At 38.2% G+C, this 16558-nt stretch overlaps 1 protein-coding gene across 1 annotated transcript in view; it reads left to right on the top strand.

The window, feature by feature from the left end:
• GRXCR1 (glutaredoxin and cysteine rich domain containing 1) overlaps positions 1–16558 on the top strand; it is a 153234-nt gene that overhangs the window by 81809 nt on the left and 54867 nt on the right. Inside the window, exon 2 of the mRNA XM_032135727.2 lies at positions 3493–3735. Within this exon, the coding sequence (XP_031991618.1) occupies positions 3493–3735 (243 nt within the window). The remainder of the gene's footprint in view (positions 1–3492; positions 3736–16558) is intronic.

Below are 16558 nucleotides of genomic sequence, written 5' to 3'. Positions count from 1 at the left end.
TTGGGGGTAGAAGGGAAGAGGGGGGATATAATAGGGAGATGTTCTCTGTGCCACAGGGGGATTATAGTTAATAATATTGTATTACATATTCAAAATTTGCTAAAAGAATAGGTTTTAGGCACTTTTACCACAAAAATGTAACTGTGGAATAATGTATATATTAATTTGCTTTACTGCAGTAATTATTTAACTCTGTATATCAAAACATTTTATTATACACCTTAAGTATGCACAACTTAAAAATATATAATATGTTTCCAAATTCCAGGAAGCTTTTTAAAATGTAGATTCTGAGTCAGTAGATCTGGGGTGAGGCCTGTGATTCTGCATGTCCAATCTGTATCTAACTAGCTCTAGAACTTGGCTGTACCTTAGAATCACATTAGAACTTAAAAAAAAATTACAATTCAGAGGCCCCACCCTGGTGATTCTTATTTAATTGGTATGGGCTTGGCCTAGGATTTGGGATTTTCAAAGGATCTCCAGTTTATTCTAACATTCAACATTCTTGAGATCCACTGATTCCAGGCAAAGCTCATCCTCAACAACAGGTAAAGGGATATCCATGTGATCTCATACATTAGATGACATCCAGCGTGGCTACCCGACAGGGGTCATCTTATTAGTATTTTGAAAATGCATGTGTCTTAGAGACACAGAAAGGTGGTATACACGGTTTGTTCCATAATCAGAGAGAATCTTACATGAGTTGGTTAACATGGCAGCAAGTTGGTCCGATCTTAAATTTTTCCACTTTGACACATCTGGGAAAAGTATTTCATAACAAATAATTCAAAAGTAAATGTACCTATTTGAAGTAGTGGACCATTTTGGTAGAAAACTAATGCAGTAGTAGTAGTCTTTGTATTGAGAGGAAAAATGCATAATTACACAGATAATATAATAAGAAAATATAATAATATAATAAGAAAATATAATAATATAATAAGAAAAAAGAGAACTTCAGTGCTTTTCTGAAAGCTGCAGCATCTGCAGTGAGTTTCTGTGCCTTGCTTGCCCATACCTGTTAATATGAAGAGGAGCTAGAGACCCTTGGGCACTTGGTTGCTTCTTCTAAAGATCAGTGTTTCTAAATCAAAACATAGTAATAATTTCCTTTTTGTCATCAATTACACTGATTTTTTCCACTGACTTATATTTGTTTTTTTTTAATCTGAAAAATTCCGTGATGTGAATTGCAATACTTTTCTCTGCTCAACTTAGAATAGTAGTGTGTCACAAGTCCTACACTTGTGTTTTTTTCACATTTTCTCTTACTTAATCTCCTCAGCAAACTGATTACGTAGCTATTGTTATTATCACTTTCTCATCACTGTCATCACAGATGAGAACACTGAGACAATAGCTCATTAGCTTCCCAAAGATACACAGGTGGCCAGTGGCAGAGCTCAGGTATATCTGATTTTCAAGCTTGTCCTCTCCTTTTTTAAAATTTTAATTTTAATTTTAAGTTCTGGGGAACATGTGCAGGATGTGCAGGTTTGTTATGTAGGTAAATATGTGCCATGGCGGTTTGCTGCACCTATCCACCCATCACCTAGGTATTAAGCCCAGCATGTATTAGCTATTTTTCCTAATGCTCTCACTCTCCCCACCTCACCCTCTGACAGGCCCCAGTGTGTGTTGTTCCCCTCCCTGTGTCCACATCCTCTCATTGTTCACTTCCCACTTCTAAGTGAGAAGATGTGGTGTTTGGTTTTCTGTTCTCATGTTAGTTTGCTGAGGATAATGGCTTTCAGCTCCATTCATGTCCCTGCAAAGAACATGATCTCATGCATTTTCATGACTGCATAGTATTCCATGGTGCATATGTACCACATTTTTTTATCCAGGCTAACATTCATGGGCATTTTGGTTGATTTCATGTCTTTGCTATTGTCAATAGTGCTGCTATGCTCTCTTTATCTTAGCTGTAGTAAATTTGCAGTATATGCCAAATCCAGTCTTCAGAAATATTGGTCCACATGATCTTTAAAAGCATTTACAGTTAGGCATCACCATTTATAAATCAGAAAATTTCCTATAAAAATCCAGATTTTAAGTTTCTACATAAAATAATTATGTGTAACCACACTGAAGTCACATGCCTGCAAGACAACAATCACCTAAGCTGTGTAACATTTCTCTATTTAGATGCTATTCTTAGTATTTCCCTAGTATTTCTTTTACTCCTGACCTGCTTCAGCATTTATGATACCAACTTAATTCCTCCAGGCCTCTGGGTTTTCAACTTAACCTCTACACTCTATTGTGGAAAGAAATGATTCTTGCATCTTTATTACATTTTATCATCAGAAAAATTCTCTCTCCATGAGGTGGAGAACTTTGTATTGGCCTCTTTATGACATTGAACCTTTGGAGTGTTACCTGTCCATGTGCATCTTGGCAGAGTGGTCTGATTTCTCTTTGTACAAAGTGGTGGAGATTAGTGTCCTACTGGCTTGCTTTAGTATTTAGCTGTCCAGAATGGTTTCCAAAGTTTTGACTCCACAGGGGTTTTGCAAATTGTGTGGTTGTGCTTTAAATAATTACAGCTTTGTGAAGACTCATGTATCCCATGGTCTCATGGTATAGTTGTGTTCTGTTCAGTTTCCTTCAACTAAGACTGTGATAAGGAGGAAGAGAAGCTTTCTTACTGATTTCAGTACCTACCTGGTATGGCCCTTCAGCACACATTAGCAGTGCTGGGCAGGGTTTCCCGGGAAAGCAGTCACGGACATCAGAAATGTAGAAAAAGATTCTCACACAGGACAGTCTTCATCTTGTTTTTGAGTGTTGCTTGCCTGCACTCCAGTGTGTCTGATTCCTTGTTTCTTTTTATGCCTGGCTTTGACCCACCACTCACTTTGGTGTTGATTTCTGTGCACTCCCATTCTGGAACATTTAATTTTTTTATTTCGTGTGGCAGAACTTTCTTACTACATGTGGGAGCCCTGTCACTCAACAGAGCCCTTGCACATATGTTATGCTACTTAAACCTTAGAAAAATCCCATGATAATAGGTCTTGTTATTCACAGGAAATTGTTGCCCCAAAGACTATACAATTGGATAAACTGATAAGTAGAAGAATTTTAACCGGCTAAATGCGTTATAACCTTCACTATTCTGTGGCATAAACTTTAGGTTTATGAAACAGATGTAGTAATTGAGCAATGTCTATGAAACATAAGAAAAATATTTCAGTCATTTACTATTTTACCACATGGCATCCCATGTGAGATGTGATCAATTTTAAGATTAGCCATTACTTGATATGCTACTGAGAAGAGGAAAAAAATTAAATTATGTAATATATTATATTGATTGCTATCTGTATCCCAATTACAGATGTTGTGACTTAAAAAGGTAAGTCTTTGACAAATGAGTTCACTCAACTTTTATTGCTTTAACGCAACTTTTAATTGTCTTAAAATCATAAGACACAAGAAAGTAAAAGCAAACATTCTTACAACTCAATGATTTCCCTTCAGCAACCATCAACTGATCTAGAATTTGACCGTGTAGTGATTTATACCACCTGCCTTCGTGTGGTCCGGACAACCTTTGAAAGATGTGAACTGGTTAGAAAGATTTTCCAAAACCATCGCGTAAAATTTGAAGAGAAAAACATAGCCCTGAATGGTGAATATGGAAAAGAGTTGGACGAACGATGCCGACGAGTTTCTGAAGTTCCTTCCCTCCCTGTTGTATTCATTGATGGCCATTACCTTGGGGTAAGTACGCTGCCCAGGAAAGTCTTTTTCGCAGAACCCAACCAGGGCTGGTAGAAATCTATAACCATCTATACATTTGCAGCATAACTACTGGAACACTTGCTGCTTTTTTTTGGAGCTCAAACCAAAGGGATTGGAGCACTTATTTCTGTCCCAGACAATGAGCTGCCACAGTGCTCCTCCCTGAAGAAGTACAGTGAGATAAAATCAACAAGAAACTGCATTTTTGAATAGAAATAAATGTTTAAAAATATTCAGTTGACTTCAGTTTTGCACTGTGAAGCTTGGCATGTGGGATAAAGACTGTATTTTTAGTGTAGGCAAGAAAAATGGATATTTATAAGATATATATTTATAAATTCTCATATACAGCATTATCAATCAGTTTCCTACCTAATGAACCTAAGACGATAGTCCTGAAATGAAATCAATAAGAAATGGGGCCTGGAGCCAGAATTTTATCCGCTTGTTTAAAATTATTTTTGACTTGGGTAATGCAGCAGTTGGAGACATAAATTCAGGCTTACGGTAAGCAGAGAGAACTCCCAGAGCAGCAGCAGAACATGCCTGTTTCATTTCTCTTTGAATAATACTGTTAGTGTAGTTAACGCCCATTGATCTGTGAACATCCTGTGGAAGAAGACCACAGAGAGGGCTCCAGAGAGTACATTTTGGAAAGTGTGAGAGCAAAGAGCCAAGGGGCACCAGCAACCAGTTTAGGAGCGGACTACATGATCACTTATCACAGAACAGAGACTGTCGAACCACAGGTGGATACTTGGATCTAGGTTTCATTTAGCATCTGCTCTTAACCTTCATTTTTCAGAGGAGGTTATAAAAATCTAGAACAGGAGATGCTCACATTTTGTTTCAGGGAATCAATCTGTGTTTTAATATCCTGTCATTTTATAAAAAGATAAATGTAGAGAAGCTATGATTCAATAGCTATGACATTATGTGATTGTACTTTTAACCAGAGCTGGACACACATTACATTCTGTAATAGAGGAATGCTGATTTGAAGTATTGATCCTCTTTTTTATGTATTTCAACATATATCCTTAGGTTGCAGAAAATGACAATAGCAGTAACAATCATCGTAAAAATAATAAATAATAATAGTAAATAATAACACTACTGCACTCACAGCTTTGCATCTGTCATTTCATGTAATCCTCGGGGTAGTCTTATAAATAAACCTTCATATGGTGTACTGGTTAAGTGCAAGCACTGGATTCAGACAGACTTGTTTTAAATTCTTGTCCTGACACTTACCATGTGACTCTGTGCTTTGGTTTTCTCATCTGTAAAATGGGAATAAGAATACAACTTATCTCGTAGGCTGATTGTGAGAATATTGAGCTAATACATATTAAGCACTTGGTTCCTGTACCTGGAACAAAGTATGTTTTTAGGAAATGTGAACAATTATCCCTGTTTTGCAAGAGAAAACATTAATTCCTTTGCTCCAAGTGACAGAGCTGGCTAAGTGGCAAGGCCAGCACTCAAAGTTATGTCTGTCTGACTCCCCAAACCCTTGCTCTTTGGCACATCACCTCAAAGAAAGGGATCTTTGGCTGGGGGCGGTGGCTCAAGCCTGTAATCCTAGCACTTTGGGAGGCCGAGGTGGGCGGATCACGTGGTCAGGAGTTCAAGACCATCCTGGCCAACATAGTGAAACCCTGTCTCTACTAAAAATACAAAAAAAAAATTAGCAGGGCGTGGTGGCGGGTGCCTGTAGTCCCAGCTACTTGGGAGGCTGAGGCAGGAGAATGACGTGAACCCGGGAGGCGGAGCTTGCAGTGAGCCGAGATGGTGCCACTGCACTCCAGCCTGGGGGACAGAGCCAGACTCTGTCTCAAAAAAAAAAAAAAAGAAAGGGATCTTTGCCTGTTTGCTGGTATAGTTTTAGGACAGCAAACAGGGCTTAATGCAAAGTAAGTTTTCAAATGAACATATGTTGAATGGATGGATGAATTATGCTATATTGCCCCATCATGTTCTTTTGTTCTCTCTCTAAGACATTCTTTCATAAAGAAGGGATCTGATAAACCCAGCCACACTAGGGAGAAAATGTAACTTGTAAGGGCTGTGAACATTTCCCTTTTTTTAACTTGGGAAAATGTCGGACAACGTAAGACATTTCCCATTGTGGAATTTCAACTTCTGTGCAACTGCACAGTTAAAATTAGTGGGCAACTGCCTTCAATGCACAGGTATGAAGTTGGCCGTTCTTATTCAGAAGCCAAACTGCTTATCTTCTCACTACTTCTGAGACAATATAAGAGGCTATAAGGCCCATCCTGCTATTTGCCCTTTAGTTTGAGGAATCTCACAGGTAGGGTGAAACAGACAAGTGAGATAGGGGGCATTCTTTTTTCCCAGTTGCTTTTTTCTGTGATCACTTTATTTATACACATGGTAGCCTAGGGGAGGAAGTATCACACAGGTGCTACCTTGCTGTTTCTGTAATTTAAGCTAATGCTCTGAACCTAGAGAGAGTCCAGAAACAGATATTCCCCCTTCTTTTTTTGCTTATGAAAGGAAAATTACTTCTAAATCTTTAATCCAAAATCGCAAACACTCCAAAACAACAAATTCCCCTCCTATTAAAATAGCCTGTTTATTTAAATTGCAATGCACTTTGTAAATGGAATACATTGCTTGAATTATAGGGCCCTTTTTCCACACTATGCATGCATCTGAAATGGAAGGATGCCCTCTGCTGGGTTTGGACACCTGGTGAAATGTAATTTTAAGGGAGGAAAAGAAGCTGATGTTGGTAATTTCCTTAACATCTGTGGTGTTTTAAACAGACATATGAAACCGTTTGATTTAGTTTAAATTTAGATGGGTGAGAAAAATCAAGATTTGTGAATCATCTGCACAATACAATTTTTTTATAGGAAGGAGAGAGAAAATAGAAAAACAGACAGAAACAGCCAGAGAATGAGGTAGACAGAGACAGAAAGTGAGGCATCTGGAGGCAGACTGGGGGAGATGGGACAGAAAACAAGAGAACATTTTGTAGCTCCCTTTGCATTACTGTCATTCCATTGTAAATGGTCAGTGTTACCCAATCCAGGGTGGGTGGTGCCAGAGGAATTTAGTTATCTTCATCGAAGTGAAAATAACAGAGTTTAATGGACAAGCAGAATTACAAGGACACTAAGCTCTTTTTTTCCTGATGACTCTCTTCCCCAACCAAGCTAAAAAATGAAGATGGAAGCAATGAAACAGTCAAGGAAAAAAAATGCTTTAGAAGGTAAATCTTACACTGCCCTTGGATACTCCATTGTAGGGGGCAGGGGAGCAAATTCAGTTTGGAACTTGCTTAAGGCAACTGTTTCATTATTTTGTGTCAGAAATTTTTTTTACACAAAAAATATTGTGTTCAAATAGTTACAACATAAATTATCTTAGAAATGCCAGTGGGAAATAAATTAGAAATAGTGGCCTGTCTGGACCAATCATGAGCCTCCACAGTAGAAATCCACAAAACCCACACTGGAATGGAGCTATAAAATGTAGAATGAACCTAAGTGGGGTCTCTAGGAACAGAGAGAGGAATAGAAGGGCTGTTGATAAAGACAGATTTCTTAACTACCTGATATTGAGGTGGGACTGATTGATAATTCTATATATGTTTAAAGTACTGTATTATTCTATTTAAGAATAAAGACCACTAGTATTGAGCATAATTCCTTTGCTCCAAGTGACAGAGCTAGGTTACAAACTAGAAATGCAAACTCTAGGTACATTTCTAAGGAATATTCACAAAATTTCTCAGCAGACATGGGTGCCCAGGGAAGCTTCTGCCATAGTTAAGAAGCAATTGGCTCCAGAAATTCACTGCATTTGTTGTGATTCACCTCTTGCTCTGCATCCTCACCAGCATTTCGTGTTGTCAGTCTTCTGGATATCAGCCATTCTAATAGATATGTGGAGATATCTCATTGTTGCTTTAATTTTCCTTTCCCTAATGACATATGATGTGGAACATCTTTTTAATATGCTTATTAGTCATCTACATATCTTATTTGGTTAGGTGTCTGTTAAGGTCTTTGGCTCATTTTTAAGTCAAGTTGTTTGTTTTCTTATTGTTGAGTTTTAAGAGTTCTTTGTATATATGTATATCCTTATTAGATATGTCTTTTGCAGGTTTTTTTTTAAGTCTATGGCTTGTCTTTTCATTCTCTTGACAATGTCTCTTAAGAGCAAGAAATTTTTAAGATTAATGAAGTTCACTTAATCGCCTTATGCGTAACTTCTTTCATGCATCCTACTTTTGATGTTGTATCTAAAAAATCATCACCAAACCCTAGATCATCTAGATTTGCTCCTAAGTTATCTTCTAGGAGTGTTATAGTTAACATGTGACATTTAAGTCTTTAATCTATATTGAGTTCATTTTTTGAAGGAATAATGTTTGTGTCTAGATTAATTTTATTTTGCATATGGATGCTCAGTTGTTCTAGGCCCATTTGTTAAAAAGACTATCTTTTCTTTATTGAAATGCCTTTGCTGCATTGTCAAAGATGAGTTAACTATGTTTATATGGATCTATTTCTGGGTTCTATACTGTTTCTATAAATCTATACTGTTCTATTGGCCATTCATCTATTCTTTTACTAACTTAATCCAATTTTTTTAGAAATATTTCTTTTATATCTCACTTAATATGCTCAATATTTCTTCTTTTTGAGTATATATGATATAGGTATAACAATTGTTTTAACCTACTTATCTGACAATTGTATCTGTGTCAGTTCTAGTTGATTTCAACTAGTTGATTAATATTTTTCTTCATTTTTAGTCATATTTTTCTACTTTTATGCCTACTTGATAATTTTTGTTTAGATGTCACGTATTGTGAATTTTACCTTGTTAGGTAAAAATATTCATTGTTGGGATAATTTTTTATACCTATACATATTCTTCAGCTTTTTGCTGAGATACAGTTAAGTTTCTTAGAAAGAGTTTGATCCTTTGGGTTTTGTTTCTTAAGGTTTTCTAGTCAGGGCCAGAGTAGTGTTTGGTCTAAAGCTAACTGTTTCCCAGTATTGATCAAGATCTCATGAGCACTTTACTCAATGCCCCATGAATTACAAGGTTTTCCAGTCTTACTGGTGAGAATAGGTACTATTTTAGGTCTTTTTCCTATATAATGTCTCCTTTAATTCTTTCAGATAGTTATTTTGCTTGCCTTGAGTGGTTTTCTTAGATGAAGATACTGATCAGCACTCTGCTGAGCAGCCAGTCTGGGCTCTCTACTTATATCCTGAGTTCTCAGTGAAGCTCTTTACTCTCTAAAACTCTATCCTGTCAACTCTAGCCATCTTGGTCTTCTGACTCTCAAGTCTGTTGCCCCAATTCAGGAAGTCCCCCAGCCCTTCTGTACACAGCTTGGAAAAGCTGTCATGGCAGTCAGCTTGTGTAGCCACAGAGCTCACCGTCTATTTTCTACATCTCCGAGATCATCATTCATTTTTGTCTGATGTCCAATATTATAAAATCAAAGGTTAAAAAATTATTATTGTTTATCAAAATAAAACAATTGGTCTACTTTCAGGCAAAATAACAAAGTAGAGGAAAAATTTTAGGCTAGATGACTATAACAGTTATAAATTACATTCATTTCTGAGTAATAATGGTTCTTTTACACACACACACTAAACAACAATAAAACTTAAATCTTTAAAATCTAGGAGGTTTGTATTTTTTTCTCACATGCAAAATGTACAGAAAAGTGCACTGGAGAGAGTATAAAGTTTTATGATACAACCTAGGACCACTTTCTAATTTTTAGTTCTGCCATTCTTAGCACAGGTCTTCCATCCTCAAGTTCCTAATAGTATAAGGGAGTTACTGAAACTCTTGCCATCATACCTGTATTCCAGACAGAAATGGAATAAAAAAGAAAAGAAAAAAAGTACATCCTTCTTAAAAGAAGGAAGTTCCTTTTAAAAGAGTTTATTTTTGTTTTTTCAGGAATCTCACCCAACTTCCACTTGCATTTTATTTTTAACCTTTAGTAGCAAAGAAAGATAGGAATATAATATTCTAGATGTCACATTGATAGGCTGAAAAAATAAGATATTTCTTAGTATTGCATAGGAAAGAGAGATCATAAATATTGGGTAGGCAGTTAGTGTCTGCCAAGGTGATCAAAGCTCATTTTCAGTGGTTGACTAGAACAATTCCTTCAAGCTGTATGTGTTTCTCATTAGTTATTTTCATGTAGTCAATGATTCCCTAGTATCTACTCTGTTGATAAGGGCTGCAGAGATGGTGGGGAGCCTTTGGTAAATTTGTTGTTTCTGTTTGGGAGTGTTATTATAATTATAAATATATAATTTTATAACATATAATATATAAAATATATAATATATAATACATAATTTTATAATATATAAAATTTTATAACATATAAAATTAAATATATAATATATAAAATTATGTATTATAATTATATAAAATAATAACTAGTGTCATAATCCATTAACAGAAAGTTAAGTGCTTTGTTAGTTTTGAAACTGTTCTGTTTTAAACCATGTGAAAGTATTTAACATATGCATGTGAGAAGTAATTTTTAAATTTTGGGGTCATGGGAGTCTTTGAATATCTGCTGAAAGATATTGATATTTCTGTTTTTGTCTGTTTTCACACTGCTATAAAGAACTACCTGAGACTGGGTAATTTATGAAGAAAAGAGGTTTAATTGACTCACAGTTCTGCAGGCTTAACAGGAAGCACAGTTGGAAGGCCTCTGTAATGTAAGCTGGATGTTTCTGAAAGCATACAGTCATATGCGTTCACAAAGGGAACTTACAATCATGGCAGAAGGTGAAGGGAAAGCAAGCATGTCTTTACCATGGTGGAGCAGGGGAGAGAGAGGGATCGAGACAGCAAAGTGGGGAAATGCCACACACTTCCAAACAGCCAGATCTCGTGAGAACCTGCTATCATGAGAAAAATAAGGGGGAAGTCTGCCTCCATGATTGAATCACCTCCCATCAGGCCCCTCCCTGGCACACAGGGATTACAATTCGAGATGAGATTTGGGTGGGCACACAGGGCCAAACCATATTATTACACCCCTGGACTCTCCCAAATCTCATGTCCTTCTCGCATTTTAAAACACAGGCCGGGCGCGGTGGCTCACGCTTGTAATCCCAGCACTTTGGGAGGCCGAGGCGGGCGGATCACGAGGTCAGGAGATCGAGACCACGGTGAAACCCCGTCTCTACTAAAAATACAAAAAAATTAGCCGGGCGTAGTGGCGGGCGCCTGTAGTCCCAGCTACTCGGAGAGGCTGAGGCAGGAGAATGGCGTGAACCCGGGAGGCGGAGCTTGCAGTGAGCCGAGACTGCGCCACTGCACTCCAGCCTGGGCGACAGAGCAAGACCCCGTCTCAAAAAAAAAAAAAAAACAAAAAAACACAATCATGCCTTCCCAACAGTCCCCCACAGTCTTAACTCATTCCAGCATTAACCCAAAAGTCCAAGTTCAAAGTGTCATCTGAGACAAGGCAACTCCCTTCAATCTATGAGCCTGTAAAATCAAAAACAAGTTAGTTACGTCCAAGATACAGGGATTGGATAAATGCTGCCATTCAAAAAGGGAAAATTGGCCAAAACCAAGGGACTACAGGCCCCATGCAAGTCCAAAACCCAGCAGGGCAGTTGTTAAATCTTAAAACTCCAAAATAATCTCCTTTGACTCCATGTCTCACATCCAGGGTATGCTAATGCAAAGGGTGGGCTCCCAATGCCTTGGGCAGTTCTGCCTCTGTGGCTCTGCAGAGTACAGTCCCAGCAGCTGCTTTCATAGGCTGGTATTGAGTGTCTGCAGCTTTTCCAGACACATGGTGCAAGCTGTCAGTGGATCTATCATTCTGGGGTTTGGAGAATGATGGCCCTCTTCTCATAGCTCCACTGGGCAGTGCCATAGTGGAGCTATGAGGGGGTTCCAACCCCACATTTCCCCTAGCACTGTTTTAGTAAAGGTTCTCCATGAGGACTCTACCCCTCTGGCAGACTTCTGCCTGGACATCCAGGCATTTCCTTATATCCTCTGAAATCTAAGTGGAGGTTCCCAAACCTGAATTTTTCCTTCTGCACACCTGCAGGCCCAACACCATGTGGAAGCTGCCAAGGCTTGGGGCTTGCACCCTCTGAAGCCATGGCCCAAGTTATATTTTGTCCACTTTTAGCCACAGCTGGAGCCGGAGTTGCTGGGATGTAGAGCAACATGTCCCAAGGCTGTACAGAGCAGTGGGGCCCTGGGCATGGCCCATGAAATTATTTTTCCCTCCTAGACCTCTGGGTCTGTGATGGGAGGGACTGCTCTGAAAGTCTCTGAAATGCCCTGGAGACATTTTCCTCATTGTCTTGGCTATTAACATTCAGGTCCTTCTTATATATGCAAATTTCTTCAGCCAGCAGCTTGAATTTCTCCCCAGAAAATCAGTTTTTCTTTTCTGCCACATGGTCAGGCTGCAAATTTTCCAAACTGTTATGCTCTTCTTCCCTTTTAAACATAAGTTCCAATTTCAGACAATCTCTGTGTGAATGCATATGACTGTACGCTTTCAGAAACAGCCAGGTTACTCTTGAATGCTTTGCTGCTTAGAAATTTCTTCTGCCCAGATACCCTAAATCATTAATTTCAAGTTAAAAGTTCTGCAAATCTCCAGGGCAGGGGAAAGATGCCACCAGTTTCTTTGCTATAGCACAGCAAGAGTGACCTTTACTCCAGTTCCCAATAAATTCCTCATGTTCATTTGAGACCACTTCAGCCTGGACATCATTGTCCATATCACTATCAACATTTTGGTCAAGTCCATTCAACAAGTTTCTAGGAACTTCCAAACTTTCCCATATCTTTCTGTCTTCTTCTGAGCCCTCCAAACTTTTCCAACCTCTGCCCATTACCCAGTTCCAAACTACCTTCCACATTTTCAGATATCTTTATAGCAATGCTCCACTCCCAGTACCAATTTCCTGTATTAGTTCATTTTCACACTGCTATAAAGAACTACCTGAGACTGGGTAATTTGTGAAAAAAAGAGGTTTAATTGACTCACATTTCCACAGGCTTAACAGGAAGCATGGTTGGAAGACCTTAGGAAACTAATAATCCTGGCAGAAGGTGAAGGGAAAGCAAGCACATCTTTACCATGGCAGAGCAGGAGAGAGAGAGTGTGAGTGAAGGGAAAAGTTCCACCCACGTTCAAAAAACCAGATCTCAGGAGAACTCATTATCATGAGAACAACAAGGGGAAAATCCACTCCTATGATTCAATCACCTCCCACCAGGTCCTCCCCTGACCCATGGGAATTAAAATTTGCGATGAGATTCGGGTGGGAACACAAGGCCAATCATACCATTATACTCCTGTACCTTTCCAAATCTCATGTCTCAAAAAAAAAAAAAAAAGCTCAAAGACAGCTAGAGAGTAGGATACACTTCACTAAGAACCATCTCGAAGGTACTTTTTAAGATGGGAAGTTAGTTTTCTAAGAATAACTTTAAAAAAAAATTCTCTGATATTGATTCAGGGTTCTTGCTCTGTTGCTCAGGCTGGAGGGAACTTACACATTCTTGGCTTACTGCAATCTCCGCCTCCAGCTCAAGTGATCTCCCCATCTCAGCCTCCCAAGTAGCTGGGACCAGAGGCATGAGCCACCATTCTGGCTAATTTTTAAATTTTTTGTAGAGGTGGGGTTTCACCATTTGCCCAGGCTTGTCTTTGAGCATTTTATTTAGCAATGTGTGACCCATTTCATCACAGGTACTATCATAGCTAATTTTGATTTTTCATTATTCAACTATGGAACTGATGAAATTTGTTTTTATTGCTCTTCCTTTTTATTTGTTATCTTCATTTCTTTTTGGTCACTGTTTGATCATTAGAAAGTCCATCAGAGATCGGGTTGGAGGAAAGTCTCATGAACATTCAAATCTTCTTTTATTGTTTTGGATCTTATTTGATAATAGGCAAGATAAGTGTTAAATCTTCAAGCTTTGTTGTTTAAAGCCAGGAAGTGTTTGTTCTGGCCTTCAGATAGTACAGGGATAGAGAAATTTGAAATTTAGAACTAAAGCCAGACTTTTAGAATTTAAGCAGTTTCTTGTGTGATTGCTTCTCTGTCCCTTTTTCCTGGATAACTCGGGATAGTTTTTAATCATAAGAACAACAATGACAATGATAGTAAAAGCTAATTTGAATGTCATACTCTGCTAAGCAAGTTACATGCATTATCTCTTACTTTTGAAAATAATACTGTGAAGGGCACTGTTATCATCTTTCAAAACCCAAATTTTATACTTGAAGTAACTTAAACTTAGAGAAGCTAAGACACTATTTAAATATCTTCAGATCACAATTGGTGTAGCCATGATTTAAATTTAGGTGTGTTTGGCTATTGCTTGAGCTTTTAAAAGTTGAGGACTCAAAGTTCTAATCAATTGACAATGGCCTTCAGTTCTACTCTTTAGCAGCATATTTACATGCTGAATTATTTCACCACTTGAAATGATTCCATATTCAAAATTGTGAACTTAGTAACGTCCTGCTTTGGTCACAGTTTTCTATCCTTTAGTCTCTTCCATTTGTTCCCCTATTGAACTTTCTCATCACTGGCATTTTTTAATCTTTACTCCTTTACAATTTCCCTTAGCGTATAGTCACAATTTTGTTTTCACTTGTCTCCTTATCTTATTAGATTCAGAAATATTATAATAGCCAGTCTATAGTCACTTGTTGCAGAAGTTCTATAGACTTTCCAAGTTTGCTACTTCCCAGTTCTGTACAAATCCCTCCAGTTGTTTTTTCTTTCTTACTCCACATTGCCATGGGCATGATTTTAGAAAATCCCCAAACCATAACAAAGAGGTGTACAACGAGGTTGTATTGTCAGTGTTATCTAGGCCCATTACTTCATATTCCTATTAATATCTTGTTAGTTTTCTATTGTGATCCACATAACACATTGCTCGACATCTTTTCTAATTTCCCCAAACAGAAGTTCCATTGCCATTTCCTGTTTCTTCACTTTTTCAGCTCTAATCTTGTAAAGTCTTTTCATTTTGGGGGTCCTTGCAGATGTTTTTTTTTTTTTCTTGACATTAAAAAAATATCACAGAACCACCCTCCAGTATTCGTTTCTTATTCCCATACTCCGCCTTTGATTAATGGCCTCACAAGTCCCCCACTTACTCAGTTTTCTTTGACTCCACCTACTTTCTCTTGCCTCATATGTAGTCAATTGCCAAGATTTATTGTAGTATATGTGGATCTCTATTTTGCACGTTTTAAGAACTCACCTAAGTGGGTATATCAAAGTAAAGTAGAGGCAGACATATTTGCATGCAAGGATAAACTCTTTTTCTTACTGGTTATATTTGATGGATAGGTTATTTGATCCCCTTTCAATGAAGATAATAGAATACTTACAGTGTTGGATATTGTGAAGATGAAATGAGATGAAGCATAAAAACTCACAGTGGCCAGAACATAATGCACACTCAGTAAACATTTGCTAAAATTAAATATTACTAAGGCTAGAGCATGTTGTAGGGGTGTGCATACAACAAAGCATAAACAAATTGGTGGCTATCCCCACAACAGTGTACCAAAGTGCATGCTACAGTTGTTATAGAACCAACAGGTTCATATGCCCACTGCACAGAAACAGACCAATTGCCCTGAGACAGCAGGGTTTGCAGCAGAGAAAGAGTTTAATGATTGCAGGGTACCAAATGAGGAGATGAAAAAAGACTCTCAAATCCATCTCCTTGAGGAGTTCTGGGCTGGGGTTTTTAAGTGGATCGTGTAGGGTAAGGGGCTGGAAAATTGGGATTGATTGGTCAGGGTAGGAGGGATCATGGAGGGTAAGGAGCTGGAAAATTGGGATTGATTGGTAAGAGTAGGAGGGATAAAATTATCAGAACGTGGAAACTGCGTCCTTTGATGAGTCATCTTCTTGTGGGTTCCTTTAGACCTGCTGAAGTCAGTAGTTTCATTGGTATGAAGGACCTGAAAGAAAACCTCAAAGGGAAAACTGAACAATATTTCATAATTTTTAAGTGTTTATCTATAGAGCAGTTAATGGGAAGTATAATCCTGTAACAGGGTCTATGTGATTCTGAGGCAATAGATACCAAACAGCTATGATGAGCAAGGTCAGAGAGCAAGCTGATCTAATGACTGATGCTGAATGTGCTGTGAGCTTGGTTTCCTTTCATTTCTTCTCCCACCTTCTTTCCTGATTAATTTTACGAAGTTTATAGGGCTGGTTTCAGTCCCTCTGGGCTGGATTATACCTCATTCCTGAAGCAAGAGCAAAGACCACTCTTATTGCTTCCTGCTTGCAAGAGGCATAGTCAGGGTAAGAGTCAGGATTAGAGAAATGAAACTGCCTGCAAGTAACCATTAAGCACTCATGAATGCCTGGTTGGGGATCTTGGGCTGCAGCATGAACACATTAATGTTCCTGTCCATTGGCTTAGCATAGCATTTAATTGCACACCAGAGTATAAGATACATTACAAGCCCTGTTGTCAGAATTCTGAGCTCAAATTTCAAAAGTCCTTGTAAAATAGACTGAAAACCTTGGGGGTAACTATGAGATCTTATTGCCACAAGCCTGTTCTGTTTGTCTTATGATCTCTGTTTTAACATTAAATCTGGTCAGTTGTGTTTAGACTTCAAAAGGGTGGTATGACTACCTGCCCTGGGTCCATCCTGTACCTCAGTGGGACCCCTATGGCTAAGGGACTTAGAGCCAAAAGACACATAACCATTTAAATTTTCCAA

The sequence above is a fragment of the Hylobates moloch genome, unplaced genomic scaffold (assembly GCF_009828535.3).
Source record: "Hylobates moloch isolate HMO894 unplaced genomic scaffold, HMol_V3 SCAFFOLD_17, whole genome shotgun sequence".
Lineage (NCBI taxonomy): Eukaryota > Metazoa > Chordata > Mammalia > Primates > Hylobatidae > Hylobates > Hylobates moloch.
This window is presented reverse-complemented; position numbering and strand designations above follow the sequence as displayed.